This window comes from Gopherus evgoodei, chromosome 1 (assembly GCF_007399415.2).
Source record: "Gopherus evgoodei ecotype Sinaloan lineage chromosome 1, rGopEvg1_v1.p, whole genome shotgun sequence".
Taxonomy (NCBI): Eukaryota; Metazoa; Chordata; order Testudines; family Testudinidae; genus Gopherus; species Gopherus evgoodei.
In genome coordinates, this window is record NC_044322.1 from 360,765,079 (window position 1) to 360,787,423 (window position 22,345).

The 22,345-nt window shown below is 41.1% G+C and overlaps 1 protein-coding gene across 3 annotated transcripts in view; it reads left to right on the forward strand.

The window, feature by feature from the left end:
- The window catches only part of EXOC4 (exocyst complex component 4), a 632,193-nt gene that overhangs the window by 149,072 nt on the left and 460,776 nt on the right, over positions 1-22,345 (forward strand). For all 3 annotated transcript variants that reach the window (XM_030575818.1, XM_030575739.1, XM_030575663.1), the window contains exons 8-9: positions 17,949-18,094; positions 21,673-21,761. In XM_030575818.1, coding sequence (XP_030431678.1) covers positions 17,949-18,094; positions 21,673-21,761 — 235 coding nt within the window. The remainder of the gene's footprint in view (positions 1-17,948; positions 18,095-21,672; positions 21,762-22,345) is intronic.

Consider the following 22,345-nt stretch of genomic DNA (forward strand, 5'->3'; position numbering starts at 1 on the left):
GGTGTTCTTTGTTTGCTAGGGTTTTTGCCTTTGGGCCACAACTTAATATCCAGATGTGTTCAGATCTTTAAGGTTATGTTAATACAGCTACAAATAATAACCCTTAGATAGTGAATCAAGAGAAAATATGGTGTTTCATGTATGGGGCATTTGTTAAATAAAGTTGTTTTGGCACTTCTCATTACAAAGAAGCAGCCTCTGAAAATCATAAGACCTCATTTTTCTCCAACTAATTCTGACAAACATAGCTAGGTACTGTATGCAAACTTACTGTCTAGGATCTTTTTCTTGGACCTTCATAACCATTCTCTTGTTAGGTCTGTCTAGCAGACTTTTAACATAAAGCAACAGTGATAATCTTTATCAATAACAAATCAACTTCCTATTTTTTCAACTACTTTTCATCCTCTGAATTCCTGTCCCTGTTAGCGAGTGCTTCCTTTGGTAGTGCCCCCTTTTGTGACTGGCTGGGGAGTGGAACAAAGTTGTTTTTTTCCCCCCATTCCTGCCATTTTGAGGTCGCTGGGAAGAAGTGCTGTAATTGGGCTAAACAGAGATGGAGTGTCTGAATCTGCATGAGATTGGCGCCCAGCACCACTGACATTGGTCCTTCCTTGCTTCGTCCACTCCCTTACTTTTTAATCCCAGTTGATGTTACACCTAAAATACGATGGCAAATTCTTCAGAGCAGGGTCCTCAGTATCTTCTATTTGCACTGTAAAGTATGCAGCACACCCTGGGTTGCTGTAAATAATAGTAAATATGATTAATTTCTGATGCTCCATGTACCTTACAGTTGTTTTCGTACTTGAGTCTACTCTTCTGTCATATACAGCATTGCCATGGTGGGTTAGTAGCTGCTAAAGATGTAGCACAGTTTATTAGCACTTTAGTTTTTGATGCTGAAGGTCCTTGGTTCAGTCTCCACCTGGTGATTGTATTGTCTGCGGCCAAAATTCATTGTGAAGTGGCACCGCAGATCGGATTTGAACTCTCGCAGAGTTCAGATACTTCTTACTATGTAATTTTCTGATGGAGTCTTTGTGATCGTAAGTTCCCCGAGTGCCTGCCCCAGCAACTACACAGCCTGCTATTTAACTGTAAAGTGTGTGGACTGATAACACAATTAGTACAAGCATCAGCGTAAACTGAATACACAAGGTGACATCAATGGTAAAAATCCCACCGACTTCAATGAGGACAGGATTTCACCTATAAACTTTGCTCTCTGCATTAGCTAGCAGGCTGTATATATGTCTAATAATGACTTTGTAATATATATATGTACATTGTATTGATCATTGGCAATACCAGAAGAGAAACCAAAAGTGTGAAGAGTCATGGAGACTGTACTGCCCTCTCAGGTGGTTCAAGGTTCAAATTCAGCGGCAGTGTGTGAAATTTACCTTGTTGCTCCCAGTGAGCCTGTCCTGCGGCTAAACACAGGGCTTCAAGCTGCCATTTAAGTGCCATTCAGAAGTACTAAATTCACCCCCCCCCAAAGAAGTTTTTATGCTTGTGACTCAGATGATAATTGATGAGCTATATGCTCAGGGAGCATAAAATCCTTGAGAGTCAGATTTATGAGGGCCTTCAAGTTTCTTTGTCAGAACGGCACTGTCGTTCCAGGGACAGTGAATTACAGGGCAAGTAGCGGTATGTTGGAAAACATCTTGTCATGTTATTTCTGAACTGGAATACAGTGTGCCTCTAAGTGGTGTAAAACACTCTTCTGTGACACTTGGGGGCGGTGGCTGGGCAGGGATTAAATCCTTAGAAGAAACCAGTGGAGTTTCTGGACTATGCAGGTGGTAACAGAAAAGAATCCCAAGGCTTCCTCCCCATCCTTGCTGTAGAAATATTGCACATTTTTTAGTCAAGTGCCTGATTAAATTTGACATTTGAAAATAGAACTTCATGCAGAAATAAGCACTGTACTTCTCAGCATTTAATTAAGATGTTTAGTTCCTGTCAAGTCTGATAGTTTCTTTTTCCTGTTAAGGGCAATACGTCTTCAACTTCTGAAATTTCGGAAACCTGTACTTAACCTTTAATCGTCATTCCATTTACATAGAAATCTGATTAACAACTTTTAAAGTTCAGGAGCTGGGAGTAAATGCAATTAAGCCCCTTTTGGAGTCTGTTATTAAGAGCTGGCATTTAATGAAAACTGAGGGCATACTACTGTTACTCTCTCCACTGTAGCAGGATGTCTTAAGCAATTAGTTGAAAACCTGAAATACATGAAGTGTACTATATTACCTGTGAGTTAACACCGTTGGTATTTAAACAGCATGCTGTCTTCTTCCCTTTGCTGCTGCTGTATTGAATGTGCTGGTTTCTGGATAGTAAAGCAGTTCTCATAGTAAAGCTGTGCATTTCTTCATTAACGTAGTCTCACTCTGAAAAATAACTGTATGGAAAATCTCAACTAGAATCAACAGATTTTTCTGGATGTGATAGCGGATGGATTTCTTCATCAAGTAGTTGAAGTACCTACGAGAGGAGATGCCATTTTAGATTTGGTGTTGGTGAGCAGTGAGGACCTCGTAGAAGAAATGGTGGTAGGGGACAACCTTGGTTCGAGTGATCATGAGCTGATTCAGTTCAAACTAGATGGAAGGATAAATAAATGTAGATCTGGGATTAGGGTTTTTGACTTCTCGAGGGCTAATTTTAAAGAGTTAAGGAAATTAGTTAGGGAAGTGGATTGGACGGAGGAATTAGTGCATTTAAATGCGGAGGAGGCCTGGAATTACTTTGTCGCAGCTGCGGAGACTGTCGGAAGCCTGCATCCCAAGAAAGGGGAAAAAAACCATGGGCAGGAGTTGTAGGCCAAACTGGATGAGCAAGCAACTCAGAGAGGGGATTAGACAAAAGCAGAAAGCTTACAGGGAGTGGAAGAAAGGCAGGATCAGTAAGGAAAGCTACCTTGGTGAGGTCAGAACATGTAGGGATAAAGTGAGGAAGGCTAAAAGCCGCGTTGAACTGGACCTTGCAAAGGGAATAAAAACCAATAGTAAAAGGTTCTACAGCCACATAAATAAGAAGAAAACAAAGAAAGAAGAAGTGGGGCCGCTATACACTGAGGATGGAATGGAGGTTAAGGATAACCTAGGCATGGCCCAACATCTAAACAAGTACTTTGCTTCAGTTTTTAATAAGACTAGTGAGGAACCTTGCGATGATGGAGGGATGATAAACGGGAATGTGGATATGGAAGTGGATATTACCGCAACTGAGGTAGAGGCCGTACTTGAACAGCTTGATGGGACGAAGTCGGAGGGCCCGGACAATCTCCATCCGAGGATATTAAAGGAACTGGCGCGTGAAATTGCGAGCCCGTTAGCGAGAATTTTTAAGCAATCAATAAACTTGGGGGTTGTGCCGTATGACTGGAGGATTGCTAATGTAGTTCCTATTTTTAAGAAAGGGAATAAAAGTGATCCGGGTAATTATAGGCCTGTTAGCTTGACGTCTGTAGTATGCAAGGTCTTGGAAAAAATTTTAAGGGAGAAAGTAGTTAAGGACATAGAGGTCAATGGTAATTGGGACGAATTGCAACACGGATTTAGTAAAGGCAGATCGTGTCAAACCAATCTGATCTCCTTCTTTGAAAAGATGACGGATTACTTAGATAAAGGAAATGCGGTAGATATAATTTACCTAGATTTCAGTAAGGTGTTTGACACGGTTCCACACAGGGAACTGTTAGTCAAATTGGAAAAGATGGCAATGAAAATGAAAGTTGTAAGGTGGATAAGGAACTGGTTAAAGGGGAGACTTCAGAGGGTCGTATTGAAAGGTGAATTGTCAGGCTGGAAGGAGGTCACTAGTGGAGTCCCTCAAGGATCGGTTTTGGGACCGATCTTATTTAACCTTTTTATTACTGACCTTGGCACAAAGAGCGGGAATGTGCTAATAAAGTTTGCGGATGACACGAAGCTGGGGGGTATTGCTAACACGGAGAAGGACAGGGATACTATCCAGGAAGATCTGAACCACCTTGTAAACTGGAGTAATAGAAATAGGATGAAATACAATAGTGAAAAGTGCAAGGTTATGCATTTAGGAATTAATAATAAGAATTTTGGATATACGTTGGGGGCGCATCAGTTGGAAGCGACGGAGGAGGAGAAGGACCTTGGGGTACTGGTTGATAGCAGGATGACTGAGTCGCCAATGTGATATGGCTGTTAAAAAAGCAAATGCGATTTTGGGATGCATCAGGCGGGGTATTTCCTGCAAGGATAAGGAGGTGTTAGTACCGTTATACAAGGCGTTGGTGAGACCCCATCTGGAATACTGTGTGCAGTTCTGGTGTCCCATGTTCAAGAAGGATGAATTCAAACTGGAACAGGTTCAGAGACGGGCTACAAGGATGATCCGAGGAATGGAAAAACTGCCTTATGAAAGGAGACTCAAAGAGCTTGGCTTGTTTAGCCTGGCCAAAAGAAGGCTGCGGGGGGATATGCTTGCTCTATATAAATATATCAGGAGGGTTAACGTTAGGGAGGGAGAGGAATTATTTAAGTTTAGTACTAATGTAGGCACGAGGATGAATGTGTATAAACTGGATATTAGGAAGTTTAGACTTGAAATTAGACGAAGGTTTCTAACCATTAGGGGGGGTGAAGTTCTGGAACAGCCTTCCGAGGGAAGTAGTGGGGGCAAAAGACTTTCCTGGCTTTAAGACAGAGCTTGATAAGTATATGGAGGGGATGTTATGATAGGATCGTTAATTTGGGCAATTGATCTTGGATTACCACCAGATAGGTCTGCTCAATGGTCTGCGGGGAGATGTTGGATGGAATGGGAACTGAGTTACTGCAGAGAATTCCTTCTTGGGTGCTGGCTGGTGACTCTTGCCCACATGCTCAGGGTTTAGCTGATCGCCATATTTGGGGTCGGGAAGGAATTTTCCTCCAGGGCGGATTGGCAGGGGCCCTGGAGGTTTTTCGCCTTCCCCTGCAGCGTGGGGCACGGGTCACTTGCTGGTGGTTTCTCTGCAGCTTGAGGTCTTCAAACCAATTTTGAGGATTTCAATAACTCAGTCCTGGGATAGGGGTTGTTATAAAATTGGATGGGTGGGGTTCTGTGGCCTGCCTTGTGCAGGAGGTCAGACTAGATGATCAGATTGGTCCCTTCTGACCTATGAGTCTATGAGATGAGCTTTCCTGCTGTACTCATTGATGTATGAGCTGACTTGAGTTGACCAAATATGCATTGATGATTAGTTTTGATTCCTGTAAACACTGTGCAGCCAGTGCATCTTTGGGAGACTTGGCTGGATTTTTTTTTGGCCAAGGTGACCTGACATCCTGATATTAGGGGCTTTATCTTAAATATGCAGCTATACCCCCCCACCTCGGGGAAAAAAATTGTCCTGGTTTTTCACACTTGCTATCTGTTCACCCAATTTTTGCTCACATATCTTTTAAAGAAATGTTAACTAATTATACTAGGATGATCTGAGGAATGGAAAACCTGTCTTTCGAAAGGAGACTCAAAGAGCTTGACTTGTTTAGCCTAACCAAAAGAAGGCTGAGGGGAGATGTGATTGCTCTCTATAAATATATTCGGTACCAATGTGGACCTAAGAACAAGTGGATATAAACTGGCCATCAGGAAGTTTAGACTTGAAATTAGATGAAAGTTTCTAATCACCAGAAGAGTGAAGTTCTGGAACAGCTTTCCAAGGGGAGCAGTGGGGGCAAAATACATATCTGGCTTCAAGACTAAGCTTGATAAATTTATGGAGGGGATGGTATGACGGGATACCCTAATTTTGGCAATTAATTAATCTTTAATTATCAGCAGGTAAATATGCCCAGTGGTCTGTGATGGGATGTTAGATGGGTGGGATCTGAGTTACTACAGAGAATTCTTTCCCACGTGCTGGCTGGTGAGTCTTGCCCACATGCTCAGGGTTTAGCTGGTCGCCATATTTGGGGTCGGGAAGGAATTTTCCTTCAGGGCAGATTGGCAGAAGCCTTGGGGATTTTTCGCCTTCCTCTGCAGCGTGGGACACGGGTCACTTGCTGGAGGATTCTCTGCACCTTGAAGTCTTTAAACCATGATTTGAGGACTTCAGTGGCTCAGATATAGGCTTGATACAGGAATGGGTGGGTGAGATTCTGTGGCCTGCATTGTGAAGGAGGTCAGACTAGATGATCATAATGGTCCCTTCTGACCTTCAAGTTTGTGATTCTATGATAATGACAGGGCCAAATTCTACACTTAGCTGTCTGGCCGGCCCCATTGTACACCTGTTCACCTTTTTTTATACTATAATAAGGAGGATTCAATCAACTTGAGAGGCAACACATTTAAACTCGTTAAAAATATACTTGCTTACACAACACTTAATGACCTCCGACTTTTGTGATTCTCAGGTGAAACCTATTGCTTCTTGCACTTTTTGTGGACATACTCGACTGGTCACCTGCCCCCATACGTACGTTAGTGGGCTGTGTATATTGTACAAATCCTCTCCAGTTGCAGCAGAGACACTAAGGATTGAAAGTCTAAATTGAATGTAGCCATTAAGCAATCAGGACAATTACAGTTGTTACTAGTCCAAAAAAGGTGCATGAGTTCTTCCCCTGCCCTTAGTACTAACAATGAGGGGTACATTTTCAAAGCAGTGCTCAGTTTTTTAGCTGTGTGATTCCCACTGATATTTTAATGGGAGTTGCACAGCTCAAACCCCATGCCTAGCTGTGAAAATGTACCCCGTTAAGTTTTGGTTATGTCTCAAGAAAATAGATATCCCTGATTGATATATTTTTTTCCTCTTTGTTTTGTTTTAGGCTTCTGACCCTGGTGGCAAAAAGCTGCCTGTAATACTGGATAATTTCTATCAGAATAGTCTTTATTTAAAGAACAACTGATGTGTATTGAGAAAATTCAGACTCACTCTATTTGTTTTCTGTCCCAATTTTCAAATTCAGTCTTGGCAGTTGAAAGAAATTTGCCATCAATCTGTTTTTTATTTTGCATGAAAGCAGCAGAACTGCTGGGAAAGAAGAGGGAGAGAGGAGAGGCAGAGGGGAGAGAGACAGGTGCACTTGCACACACATGTGGCCCTGCTAGGAGAAGAACCAATCTTCACATTTCAGTGAGGACATCTAAATAACCTGCTGCATCACAGCTGCACTGTGAAGGGAATGGGAATGCCTGAAGGGGTCTACCATGCACTCTTGTAAATGAAGTGCAAAAATGTAACTTCACTGCTGCAGAACTACTCACCCACGACTTGGGAAAGAAGTCACCCTGTTCAATTCACTGTGCAGCTCCTGCTGTTACTCCTTTTGGCCAACAGCTTCCAGAAGCTGATTCACCAGGCTCACCTGATGTGGCAGCTGTCAGCACCTCACCCTTTGACTCTGCTTATCTTGTGTGTTACAGATGTAGGTTAAGAGGAAAACTTTAATATCTAGCACTTCACAGGTGCATAAAGGTGGGGAGAGAGGGCATAAGGAGCCTTTTGTCTTGTGCCTTTCTGCCAGCAGTAGAACATAGACTCTGTCCATCCCCTTTCAGCCTTCAGTGACAGGGAGAATCAAAGAGGGAAATCTTGGCCCTGTGGCAAATGAAAACTTTCCACTGCTTTCACAGGGAACAGAAGTATACCTTGAATCTGTAAAATTAGACAGACCCTCAGCAGGGTGTTGATAATTAATTAGATGAGGTTTGTACAGAACATTCAATATGTAAATTGCTATATAGTGTCATGTATGTTTGTTATTTGAGCCAGAGTTCTTTTCTTGGTTGAAGGTTGAGCTCCCATGATCTTTCTTGAAAATAGGTGCTTAGCATGTGGCCTATGAAGTGTCTTAAGGCAGTGATATTCAGACTGAGGCTCGGGAGCTGCAAGCGGCTCTTTAATGCGTCTCCTGCAGCTCTTTGGAGCATGTGATATTAAAACATGGTGTGATGTAATTATTAACCAATCAAGATGCTTTTACTATATTATTAACCACTTGTAGACTACATGGTCAATCATTTTGCTGTGAGAATTATTTTTATATATATAAGTATTAGGGCTGTCAATCACAGTTAATTCATGCAATTAACTCAAAAAAAATTGTGATAAAAAAATTAATCATGATTAATCACACTGTTAAACAATAGAATACCAATTGAAATTAATTAAATATTTTGAATGTTTTTCTAAATTTTCATATATATTGTATTCTGCGTTGTAACTGAAATCGAAGTGTACATTTTTTATTACAAATATTTGCACTGTAAAATGATAAACAAAAAAAATAGTATTTTACAATTCACCTCATACAAGTACTGTAGTGCAATCTCTGTTGTGAAAGTGCAACTTACAAATGTAGATTTTGTTGTTGTTGTTACATAACTGCACTCAGAAATAAAACCATGTAAAATTTTAAGAGCCTACAAGTCCACTCAGTCCTCCTCCTTGGTCAATCAATCACTGAGAAAAACAAGTTTGTTTACATTTACAGGAGATAATGCTGCCCTCTTCCTATTTACAGTGTCACCAGAAAGTGGGAACAGGCATTTGCATGGCACTTTTGTAGCCGGCATTGCAAGATATTTACATGCCAGATATGCTAAACATTTGTATGCCCCTTCATGCTTTGGCCACCGTATATATTCACAGTATTGTGGTTATTTTGGATAATGTTGATTGCTAATTTGACCCTTGAACCACTGTGGTGTTAGTATCACTGGGCTAAAGGCTTCTCCTTTTGCCCTGCTAATAAATATGGAACTTCATTACTTCGTAAATTATTCTGAGATACACAGCACATCCCTGTACAAAGTACAGTAAAACCAAATATGGTTCTGTGTGTTGTGTGTATGAAAAGGTCCATGCAATTGTTCTTGGGAGCTGCAGAAAGAACTCACAACCACATCAGACTTTTGAAATAAAAAGATTCCAGTTTTAAACCTTCCAAAGCTGTCTAAGCAGGTGTATGATTCAGTACCTAATAAAACTGCCTTTAAAGAGTTGAGTATAAAATAGTTTGGGGGTTAATTCCTCCTCCCCCCCAGTGAGATATGGAAATATTCACAGGTCTACGCTAATGGCTGTGCTAATGAACAACTGGAATTGATAATGAATGCAGTAGAGTTGGCAGCCATTCTGTTAGGTAAATGGTTTTGTTTTTTGTTTATTTAAAAAAAATTTAGTCCTTGTATGATAATAGACCTGGGTAGTGCACTGAGAAAATTAATTGAGTTCTTTTATCATGTTGTAGTTAATTTCATGGGGAGCATCAGGATTATATGGAACATGTTAAATCGCACTAAACAGTCTTCACTGCACCTTATAGTCTGTATTTATTCTCTCTTGGGCTTACTGTGTTTGCCTCATCGTATCTATTTGTGTTTTTAAGTCTCAGTCCTTTGCATATTTAGCCTCTGTTCTGTTCAATTTTTCACCCAATTTTTGTGCAGAAAACTGGGTTTTAAAACAGTTTTCTTTTGACACTTTACAGGATTTGTGGGGGATGACAGTGGTGTTTGGTTACTGAAATGCAGATAATACAGATTTGATACAGCTAATTAGCCCATGGCTGTATGTGCTATTGGCTCAAAATATCTCCCACCGGCATTCTCACCTCACCTTGCCTACTCCTCTTTTGAGGGCCTCACAAAGACCCAACTTTCCAGTATGTGAATAATGCTGTTGCCCGTCTTTCTGCATTTACAAAGATGGGTCCACACACCATACTAAAACACCCCATTCACTTGAAGATCTGTTTTGCCATTGCCTTCCTTGTTGTTAAAACCTTGCATGGACTTGCTTCTGCAGCCTTCACAGACAGTGTGTCCTCTCCAGTCTGCTCCCTTTGCTTTGCTTTCACCAGCCAACTCTCTGCATTTTGATGCAGTTTTGCATCTGTGGGTGCCAGGGCTCCCTCTGTAAACTGGCATCTAGAAAGTGCTCTCCACTGACCTTTGCTAATTGCAAATGTCAACATAAAACTTGCTTTCTCTTTCTCTCTCATTAATTCTGGAATTAAAATTTAACTCTCCAAAACATTTTCGGATGTCTAGTATGAAAGATTCTGCACAAAATAAAGTTAGCAACATATAAGTACTGGCTGCAGTAATAAATAACCTAAATGGATTGGTGCCATCCGTCATGTTGAAAGGCAGTGATAAGTTGGGAGCAAATCTTGTTCCTAATGCAAGCTCCAAGTAATGTGATGCTGGAGATCTTCACAGGGGTTTGAAGAGGAGAATTCCACCACTTGTTCTTCCATTTTATCACCATTAATGATTTCCTTAAAAATACAGGACCAGATCATCAGGTAGTGTAAATCAGTGTAGCTGCATCCAGTACAGTGGAACTTTACTGTTGTATTCTGGGGTGCAATCCAGACCAGTGAGGGTTTGTGTCTCTTGTCTCCTCTGTAACCCGAAGTGCTTCAAAGGGCTCTGCTGCTGTGGTTCTGTTGTCTGGACGCTTCCAGACACCATATAAACCTTGTACTGAGTGTCTGTGGGTTAAGCAGCTCTGACTCAGCAATTCTGATTCCAGCAGCCTTCTTTTTACCCCCAAGCTACACTTGTGGCAAGATGAGCCCAACACACTCGCAGTCTTTAATTTTCCCAAAACCATGTGCTCTGCAATGTCCAGCTGTCTCCTGGACCACTGGGAGAGCTTTAAGCTTTGTTTTTTCCTTTAAAAATACAATATCCACTCCAGTTAATGTGGTGAGCTGTTGAACATTCACTTAAAACAAACACAGGACTGGGAGGTTTAGATTAAAAATAAAACAAGTTTCTTAACAAAAGGAGATAGGATTCTAAATGAGTTCTAGCATAAAGATTAGAGTTAGAAATGGTTACAAGCAGATAAAAGTGAAACTTTCAAGAGGCCAAGACTTAACGAAACAAGCAGGCAAGATGGCTGGCCAACCCATCGGGTCAGGATCTCCCACCAAGTGCAGTGTGCCTGGTTCCTTTGTCATCTTAGGTGAAAGATAGCTTGAGGTTCTCTCTTGTTATAGTCCAGTAAACTTTTGAAATAGATTCTTCTGAAGGTTACACCCCTAAAGTAAAGTTAATTCTAGCGGTGAAGAAGGCCACATGGAATCTTCTGGTGAAGTAAGTTCTACACTGTTTCCCCCCCCCGCCCACTGATGTTTGCTAAAATGCAAATTGATCTGTTACCTCAGTCTCCTCCCCCTGCTGTCTTGATTGTTCTATTTACCTTCTATTTAATTTGCATTTCCATTGTCTTTTAGTGTACTTTGGCAATCCCTTCCTGGTGACTGAACCACATTCCTTTGTCTAGCATGGAGTAACTTTCGCGCCCCCTCCCACCATGTTCCCACGGTAGATACATAATTCCCATATATAATTTTGAATTTGTCCTCCATACATATACCACACAATAATATTAATGATCATTATGTTATTAGCTATCTGTTGATATCTTACATGACACCTTTTAGGTACAGGTTACTTTAGTTACAGGTTAATATAAGGTGATAAGTTAACAGTCAACGTGGATTTGTCAAGAACAAATCATGTCAAACCAACCTGATAGCTTTCTTTGACAGAGTAACAAGCCTTGTGGATGGTGGGACGCGGTAGATGTGGTATATCTTGATTTTAGTAAGGCTTTTGATACTGTCTTGCATGATCTTCTCATAAACAAACTAGGGAAATACAACCTAGATGTAGCTACTATAAGGTGAGTGCATAACTGGTTGGAAAACCTTCTCAGAGTGTAGTTACTAGTGGTTCACAGTCAAGCTGGAAGGACATATTGAATGAGGTCATGCAGGGATCAGTTCTGGGTCCGGTTTTGTTCAATATCTTCATTGATGATTTAGATAATAGCATAGTACACTTATAAAGTTTGCAGATGATACCAAGCTGGGAGGGGTTTGGAGGACTGGATTAAAATTCAAAATGATCTGCACAAACTGGAGAAATGGTCTGAAATAAATAGGATGAAATTCAATAAGGACAAAGGCAAAGTGCTCCACTTAGGAACAAACAATTGCACCCACACAAAATGGGAAATGACTGCTTAGGAAGGAGAACTGCAAAAAGGGATCTGGAGGTCATAGTGGATCACAAGCTAACTATGAGTCAACAGTGTAACACTTGCAAAAAAAAAAAAAAGAAAAAAAGCAAACATCATTCTGGGCTTTGTTAGCAGGAGTGTTGTAAGCAAGACATGAGAAGCAATTCTTCTTTTTTACTTCGTGCTGATAAGGCCTCAACTGGAGTATTGTGTCCAGTTCTGGGCATCAGATGTCAGGAAAGATGTGGACAAATCGGAGAAAGTCCAGAGGAGAGTAACAAAAAGGGTTAAAAGTCTAGAAAACATGACCTATGAGACCCTTGCAGTAGGATGCTGTTAGGGTCACATCTCCATCACATATACCGGTGTACTCAAGCTGGGGATCTGACTCATAAAACCTAACTGTTTGGAAGGGCAGGGTATGGAGAGAGAACCACCAGAATCAGGCAGTGAAGGAACAGGGGAAGAGGAGAACCTGTAACACAGCATCCTTAACACACACAAATACCCACTCCTGATAATCTGTGTTCAAGTTTCGATGGAAATGACAATTCAAGGAGTTGTACAGTAAATTATACAGTAAAACCTCAGAGTTACGAGCATTTCAGGAATGGGGGTTGTTCGTAACTCTGAAATGTTCATAGCTCTGAACAAAACATGTTATAGTTCTTTCAAAAGTTTACCACGGAATATTGACTTAATACAGCTTTGAAACTTTACTATGCAGATGAAAAATGCTGCTTTTAGCCGTCTTAATTTAAATGAAACAAGCACAGAAACAGTTTCCTTTATCTTGTCAAATCTCTTTTTAACTTTCTCTTTTTTAGTTGTTTACGTTTAACACAACATTGTACTGGTTTTTTTTGGTTGGTTGGTTGTTTTTTTTGGTCTCTGCTGCTCCCTGATTGTGAACTTTCAGTTCCAAATGAGGTGTGTGGTTGAATGGTCAGTTCGTAACTCTTAGGTTCAACTTTGAACTTCTGTGGTGCCTTCATCCAGGGATCTCAGAGCTAGTGGACAGTGCTGAAGCCTGCTTATTAAGATTCATAGGTTATGAGGCCAGAAGGAACCAATGTGATTATTTGGCCTATAATTTATGTTATGCGTGGGAACAGAACTTCTTTGAATTAATTCCTGTTTGAACTGGAACATGCTTTTTAGAAAAAATGTCCAATCTTGACTTAAAAATTTTCAGCAATGGAGAATCCATCACAGCACTTGGTGAGTGTTTACAATGGTTAATTACCCTCACTGTTAAAAATGCACACCTTATTTCTAGTTTAAACCTAATCAAATTCATCTTCCAGCCATTGGATCTTGTTACACCTTTGTCTGGTAGATTGAAAAGCCTTCTATTATAAAATTTCTATTCCCCATGTAGGTACTTATAGGCTATGATCAGGTCATCCCTTAACACTCTCTATGAACACCCACACTAGACATAGTATTCCAGCAATGATCACACCAGTGCTAAATTCAAGGTAATATAACCTCTCTGCTCCTGTTCAGCATTCCTATGTTTATATATTTGAGGATCGCATTAGCCCCTTTGGCCAAAGCATTGCACTAGGAATTCATTTTCAGCTGCTATCCACCATGACCGCCATGTCTTTTTCAGAGGTACAGTTTCCCAGGATAGAGGACCCCATCCTGTAAATATAGTCTTCATGCTTTCTTACTAGGTGTAGGACTTCATATTTGGCTATATTGAAATGCACATTGTTTGCTTGTGCCTAGTTTACCAAGTGATCCTAGTATCAGTGAACCATCTTCTACTCCCTATAAAACCCAGAATTTTATGGGAGCTGGTTACCTTAGTGATCACTTTGTCCTTGTGATACATTACTGCAGCTGAAGTCAGCAGCTTCAGCTGGAGCTCTCTCAGTATAAATGACAGAGCGAGCTGCTGGCTGCTCTGTTTTGGAACTCACGCCCTCACTTTGTCTGCTGGTGCCCAACTTATTACTCTTCTGAGCACATTGCAAAGCCCATCTTGTCCCCCTCTTTAAGTCTGTTGAGGTAGTTATGGATAGAGATATATTTACAGTCCGTTGGCTTACGTTGTGATTTTTAATTGAGGACATAGGTGCCCAGAGCCCTGGATATTTTAAAAACTGAAAGTAGTACTAGTAATTAGTGAACTTAGCCTGGCAGCATCCTTTGGGATAGACAAATGTTATTACTGCGGTTTTTACACATGAGGAAAGTTCAACCCAGTGAACGGAGCTGCACATTCTTAAGAAAAATCTGTGGCACATCCAGGAATAAAATCCAGGTCTCCTGAGTCCTAGTTCTGTGCGATAATCCATGAGACTGTTCTTCCTCTGCACAAGATAGGAAGTGCAAACAGTGTGTTCAGCACATGTTGGACATACAGACAAGTATGGTTCTTGTCCCAAGGACATTGCAATTTGGTTCAAACACTCCGTATGTCGAGAACTGTTAAAAGATCAGTGGTAAATGGTCTGTGGTGATGTGACCATATGCATTTTATGAGAGTTAAATAAAATCCCCAAAATATAAACATGCTTATATTTATAAAAGATTCTTTAGTTTGTGTAAATCATCTTTTCCACAGCTGCAAAACATCTGTACGGTGGATCATTTAGCGCAAGGACTGCTTTGTTCTCTCCTTGTGCAGATTGGTTTGTTTGACATTGATGTGAGTGTAATACACGGATCGTAGAATTTGACTGTTGTTGAGCAGGAATGTCAAAAGTCCTTTTAATAGATGAATGGGATGTTGCAAACTTTATTGTCACTCATAAATCTTGCTATATATGCATGTTATTAATGTCTAATGAGTTTTTTGATTGATGGGCTAGCAACTGTTAACCAAATGTTATAGGAACAAATCCTGAAATCCTTACTTCATCCTGTGGTGAAACTCCTATTCAATTTGGTAGGCAGACAATGTGGTTTTATTGATTTTAAAGTTTAAACTGACTGTGGCTTTTATAAGTACATGCCCAGGCTATTAATTTTTAACACTGAAATGTGGAGTTTATTAAAGGCCTTGTGTTGTGAGGATTGCAGGGGGGGCAGAACTGTTGGAGATGTTGGGGTCGAAGAGATGTAGAAGATATTGAGATGGATAAAGACAAGCTGAGAAGTATGTAGGGTACAATTGGCCTGTGGAAGTAATACAGCAGGATGGTATTGAGGCAAATAAATGAGTAAGATTTTTTTTTTTAAAAAAGACGTTTTCGTTCATGTAAATAAAATCTGCTTTGTTAAAAATTACAAGAGCTTCAGCTGATCCCCTGCTGGGGACAGGAAGTAATTTCCCCCATTGTGCTGTGTTTTACAATTGGTCAGTTACATTTAAAGATAGCTTTTAAGAACTTGTTCTCCTGCTGGAGTCAGGACACTGGACCACATGGAGCAGTAGTCTGATCCAGTGTGGTTTCTCCTATGTGCATATTGGTATAATGTATCTGTTTTTCAATATCCATACATAGCGAGAGCCAGCCCTTTTCTTCCATTGAACTAACCAAAAGTCAAAGGAATAGTCATATATAAAAAGCTCATCTTACCTATCTCTAGGTTCTGGTGACATCACAGCCACCCATGTTATTTCTCCTTATGGTTTGTGGTTGTCTTCAAACTTCTTTTAAGACTGTATAACCATAGTGCCGTACGTTTTGGTGTTTGTCTGATGATCTTGTAGCAAGACCAGTTCTTTGTGGTTCTAGTTTAACTCTTTGCTAACATATTGTAATCCTTGAGTAAAATACTGCGTTATTCACTTCAGATATCCTACTCATGTTAGCTCTAGATTTAAGATAGTTTCAAAATGAGGGCCCATTATGAGTACGTTCTGTCCATGAAATGAGAAAAAATGCCAAGCTTCTTTTTCTGGAAAGATTTTAAATGAGCTTTTGTTATTTTCAAGGTTATGGATTCAAGTAAACAAAGCCAACACCTAACCAGAGAATACAGAGCAGCACTGGTACATTACTGGGAAACACCGCCCTCCCCCCCCAATAATCGTAGTGTAGTGATTATTTTTTATATGGCAAGAATCATACATGTATTTTAAAACCTTCTCTCGGATGAAGTTTTAATTGAGATATTTTAGGAATTGAAATCAAGTTACCTTTATTTAATTGTGTTTGTATCTTTTTAGAGCAATTCTCAATGGTTTCTAATTAGTAGCATGATATCATTTGCCTAGATATTATTTCGTAGATATTACTTCTTAGTAATTTGTTTAAACATAGGCAGCACGATCTTGATGTATTCCTCTCACTACACTCAACACTTTGATTGGGTTTGGCTGGGTCATAATAGAATGGAATGTGGAATGCGTTATCCATAGCTCCAAGATGCTTAAAGCTTCCTGAGTATATTCAGGGAGTTTAATTTCTTGACAAAAGTAAGTGTATTGTTTTGCTTTTATTTTCTTAAACTACATTAGCTTCCTTTATCTCTCCAGAGCCAACACAGCTAAACGTGAATGAGCTGGAGTGTAATCCTGTTTCTGCATAATGAACAGAATTATTTACTAAACAATAGTTCCTGGGCCAATCAGTTAGTTCTTTGCTGCTCTGCTGAAGGTATTGGGGTTGCACAGATTTCACCGAGGGTGTTATTTGCCCTGGAGAACTTTTATCATTGATGATGGGCTAGAAGAAAACTCAGCTCGACTGAGAGATCCTAAATTGCGTGTGCTCGGCTGGTAGCAAGGGAGGGGAAATCCATATTCTTATTTGAATAGAAAGTACATTTGATCTGGTAATCACGGAGAGACAATCATGCCATATTTTTTCAAAAATTGGACCTTCATTTTAAGTTGTATGCAACAATCCATGTCTCCCAAGTCCCAGAGAAGTGTACCAACCACTGGACCATCCTTCCTCTTTCTCTAATTCAGGTACTTTACAGGCTCTGCTGGGAAAGCTTGAGGCTTCGCAGCAAATAAGTGGCATTGGCAGGGTGAAAATTGAGAGGTTCTTGGCTACTAGACAGGCTTGTGTGCACACTCTCCTCTTGTATTTGTGTCCATCACTGTAGTATCTAAGTATGTACACTTGTGCTCAGTCCACTAGACCATAGAGCCTCTCTCCCTGTAATCAGCTTGAATTCAGATAGTGATTCAACTATATGAATTAACAGCACTTTTAAATCTCTCCTGTTAAATATATCCATTTAAATATTCCAGGTGTGTGGTACGTATATTTAAAGGGATATGATGATGTAGTTTATGCCCTAAATTTGTTTTTTTTTAAAAGAAACATGTCTTACAAAAACCAATCTGAAAACACATAATTTAATCATGCACTGTATTTCAGCAGAATTGGTATTTTGTGTTTTTAGGGGGGAGGTAGTGTGGCTACAGAAAATTCAAACACAGCAGCGATAGAACCAAACACTGGAAATAATAAACAGAAGGGGGGAGTCTAATTCCTTCATTTCAAAGTATCTTAAAGCCTTATCTACACTGTGAAATTTGTAACCACCTCTCCATCACTGCTGAACAAGTCCCATCTTCAGTGGTGTCAACAATGCTGTGAGGCCTTGTCGAGACAGGCCGTCGCTAGTGTTTTAAGCACCGTGACATGGAACTTTGGTAGTGATAGGTCTGTAAACACCAGCTGCCAAGCTACAGTGGGGTTCTCAATGTTGCTAACATCTGTGGAGTTGTACCAGTGTTGACAGCATCTGAAAAACTTTGCAAAATTTCTGGAATGTAGGCAGTGCTTTTATGGTGGTCTTAAATTGGGCGACTGACTTAGGAGCTAAGATTCATTTAAAATCAATAGGGCTTAGGCTCACAAGTCACTTAGGCACTTTTGAAAATTTTACCGGTTGTCATTTTTTAGTTTAGCAGTGTCCTGTTAGGACACTTAGGATTTGTGAATAAACTTGCATTGCTGTTCTATTTCAAATGTTGCATTCCTCTTCTCCCTGCTCTCAGATGCTGCTGACAGAATACTTGGATATGAAGAACACTCGGACTGCTTCAGAACCATCAGCCCAGCTTAGCTATGCAAGCTCTGGGAGAGAATTTGCTGCTTTCTTTGCAAAGAAGAAACCTCAAAGGCCTAAAAACCCTCTGTTCAAGTAAGTGTTGTTATGATGCCGGAATAGTACCTGGCATTGAGGTTGTCTCTGGAGCATCAAGTATTGTGCACTTCTAGCAGTTAATATTTTCAGACACTTCAGATGGAAATGAACTATCAAAGCTGGAACTTGTCTGTCATCCGAGAGCCGTATGCTGATTCTGCTTCACTGTTTATATTACAGTAGTGTCCAAAGGCTTCACTCAGGAATGGGGCCCCCTTGTGCTAGGTTTTATCCAACATGTAGTAAGACATCATGCCTGCCCTGATGTGCTTACAGTCAAAGTAAAGCACAGAAGCACACAAGCGAGAGCAGAAATCAAAGGGCTGCATAGGGAAAAGGAGAACAGGACAAACAAGATCATTGTGTAAAGAGTAGGCGGTTAATCATATCACGTTTTTAAGGAAAAATTTTGAGTGAAATTGAAGTTGAAAGTGTGGAGTAGAATGAAGCAGGTGAGAGGGGAATATAGAATAAGAGTGAGAGGGGAGTGGGAGTTGGATGTGAGAAAGGAAGAAAATGTGGGGAAGCAATTTGACTTCCAGGATGAGGGAGGTTGGTGGGGTGTGGGGAGTAATGCAGATAGGAGAAGAAGATTGGCCTTGTCGTTAAGCCACTGGGTCAGGAGGGGACTTGTGTTTCATTCCCATCTCTGCCACCGGTTTCTTGCTCTAGTCTTTAACTTCTCGCTGCCTCATTTCACCAGCTGTAAAATGGGGATCTTAATTCTTCCTTTCTCCCCACCGCTTTTTCTGCCTTGTCTATTTAGACTGTAAGCCCTGAGGGACTCGGATCGTCTTTCAATATGTATTTGTATGGGGCTTAACATAAAGGAGGCCCGATTTCAGCTGGGGCCTTTGGGCGCTGTTGTAGTACAGATACATAACAATAATGAGGAGGAACTTCAGGCAGAGAGGAGGAACAGCAGGCTGGCAGAGAAGGAAAATGTGAAGTCCAAATTTAACAAAGCCAGTCAATCTGTTGCTCTGAGGAAACTGGAAGGAAATGACTGTGAGTGTAGGCCTGTCCGGCTAGGTTTGGAGGTGGGGTCCTCCTGGCTAAGTTGGCTCAGCATGTGGAAATGGGAAGAATACAGGATCCTGATATTCCTGGATGGCTTGCACTAACTTTGTCAGTGGGACAGGTTGGGAGAAGATGTATCCTGCATTATCACTCTCCTGCACTGCTGAAGCAGCTGTTTGGTGGTGGGGGGGAGGTATTGGGTGCTGGGCCTCTTTCCAGCCTTCCCTAAAGCTTATTTAATCATTAAGAACCCAGTGGCCTCCTTATCCTTTTTTTTTTTTTCAAACCATTAATACGAATAATAACTATAATGTTATCTAAACCTTAACTATAGCAGACCTTGGCAGCCTCTTATAAGTTTTTATTGTCTATGCTCTGGTAGGGCCTAAAGGGAAAATGAGATATCAGGGCTCCTTGTGCAAGGCACAATACACGCAAACAGTGAAAAGATGATCCCAGCCCCAGAGAGACTATAGATCACTAAACATAATCCTCTGATATCAAAGGCTTTCACTTTCCAAAGAGTTCTGTGGCTGAACCAGTGGGTGGCTCTAGGTTCACATCCGCAACATTTGTCTCTCGCGAGATTCTGTGTCTACTCCTGTCTACTCTGCCAGAACTCCCCTTTGGATTTAATTCCGTTGCTAAGCTGATTTATACATGTGCTTTGGAGCACCACAGGACTGCTCTCCTTTCTCCATTACTTAGTACGCAAATTCTGAGGTGGTCTCAGCCCCTCTCATTCTGAGGAGTGAGGAGGATGAATTAATCTGCTCTGTTTCACCCACAACACTCTAAGCCTGTGTACTCATTTCTGTTAGTTGAAAATGAAGTTAAGGATAATTGGTTAACGTGATGGTGCCTAACTTCATAAGAATAGCCATCTTTTACCACTCAGGCTCTTGTCACTAAGTCACTGCTAGCACCTTAGTGACAGTGATGCTTATCAGGATCTCTTATTCTGTTATCTGTGTCCTGTCAGCTGTCACTACATCCATGGAAATCTCTCTGTTGAAATGGAATTTCTCTATCCATCGAGGGACGCACATGTTCGATAAAGTCATATTCTTGTTATCTATTCCATCTTCAGTGTTTTTCTCTCTGGACAGAGAGGCTATCATCCTTGTTTTTCCATCACCTGCTTCCAATTTAGAGAAGCCATCCACTTGTCATAAAAATCTCTGCGTTTAGAGTCCCGACTTTGGAAATCACTTGAACAGGAGATGGAGCTTTGCTCTCGTACACGGATAGAGCTGTATGATGTGTGAGCAGTTGGTATAGCTCCTTGGAAGCTAATTTTGTAGATAACGGGTAGAGGGAGTGTGATCTAACAGCACCAGTGGAAATCAGAACGTCTGGGTTCTGTTCTTGAGATTTTGAGACTGACTTGGTGTCAATTAATTGTTCTGTGCCTCAATTTCCCCATCGCTGAAGTGAGTGTAATACCCACATAACAGGGCTGTTGTGTAGCTTACTTGATGAATGCTTGTAAAGAACTTTGAGCTCTTCACATGAAAGGCCCTACATAAATTCAGATGATAATTTATACTATAATAGGCCCTAGTCAGTCATGGCTCCATACACAGTGTCCATACTGTGAAGAGCTGTCAATCTCAACAAGCAAAAACGATACCCATGGTGTGTGGGAAAGGGATGGGTGTATAAGCAAAGTGGTGATGGGTCCACAACATGTTAAGCTCATGTTTTGGGGTTTTTAACATGTGACTATATATTTGTTTTGTTTATATTATAAAAGCATAGTTTTAGAGGCTTTTTTGTTGGAATCCCTCAGGGCTGAAGTGGGGGAAAGGAAGGGATTGCATGAGTAAGAGAAGGAAGTGGAAACTGGAGGCAAGGAGCAGAGAGGGGAAAGAATAGAGAGGAGGGGTGGTGAGAAGTCAAGGAAGGCAGGGGGAGTGTAAAGTTAGATAGCGGTAGGAGAGGGATGTGCTGTAGGGGGTTCCACAACAAATGACAGTACAGCAACTGAGAGGAAAAATCCAGTCTCCAGGTCTTAGAGCGGAGTGAATGATAATGCTGGGAGGCTGATAAGGCTTGCTGCTGACATGCCCCATCAGAGAAGTCTTCCGGGCTTGGAGCCTTGGTTGGTTTCTCTGTGTCTGGTGGGAGACTGGAAGGTTCTTTCACTTCCTGTCCCCCAAGCTCTGTCTAGTACTGGCTGCTTTGAGGAAAGACTTTCAATGGAGATTTCCATTGTTAGCTCCCTATGGGCACCTCCTGGCTGCTGCTGAGGCAACACGTCATAAATAATTGAATAGTTTGTTACTCCTACTTTTCCAGGGGAGCACTGAGTTTAATCACTGGCTGCAGCACTTCCTTGTTAAGAGCTGAGGTGCGTGCTTAGTGTGTGGGTTTCGTTTTGTGGATTCCACCTGTTTGCTGGGCCTTCTCTGTTTGGAAAGCGCCTCGCTGTCGGAGCTAATGGAATTAAGTAACAAATAATTTCTCATTTAATCTAACACAGTATCTCAATCTTTGTGGCTACAGAAAAGTCGCCGTGAATTGTGTGACTGACTGCATGCTTTTTATTGCAGGTTTGAATCGTCCTCCCATGCTATTAGCATGAGTGCTTATTTGCGGGAGCAGAGGAGGGAGCTCTACAGCAGGAGTGGAGAACTTCAAGGTGAGAAGCTTGACAGCTCATTTAATTTGGTTGATTGCTTTGCCAAATATCTGCAGACCCTGCCTGGATGGCTCAGAACTGTTGTTAGCTCCTCTCTAGCAAACCATATGCAGGGTCATAGTCTAAGGCCATGTCTATACTAGCGCTTATGTCAGCAAAACATGTTGCTCAGGAGTGTGGAACCCCTCCCCCTGCTCCAGTAGCATAGATTTTGCTGCCATAAGCCTTCATGTGCACAACGCTGTACTGATGCTCTCCTGCCAACACAGCTACTGCTGTTCATTGAGCTGGTTTTATTATGTCGACTGGAGAACGCTTTCCTATTGGCTAACGCGACTACATGAGCATTCTTACAGCGGAACAGCTGTAAGCTTGTAAGTATAGACATGGCCTAAGACTCTGTAAACTTGGCCAGCTCATATCCTCTATTTATTTACTCAAGGTAGGAAGGCAAACACTGACATATTTTCTTTTTTCCCTTTCTAGCTCCACATTCTATAGGTTTGAGTTTAAAAGGAAACTCATAAAACAATGACTTGAAAGAAAAAAAAATCTCACTCTAAATGATGCTTTTCAAAGATTGA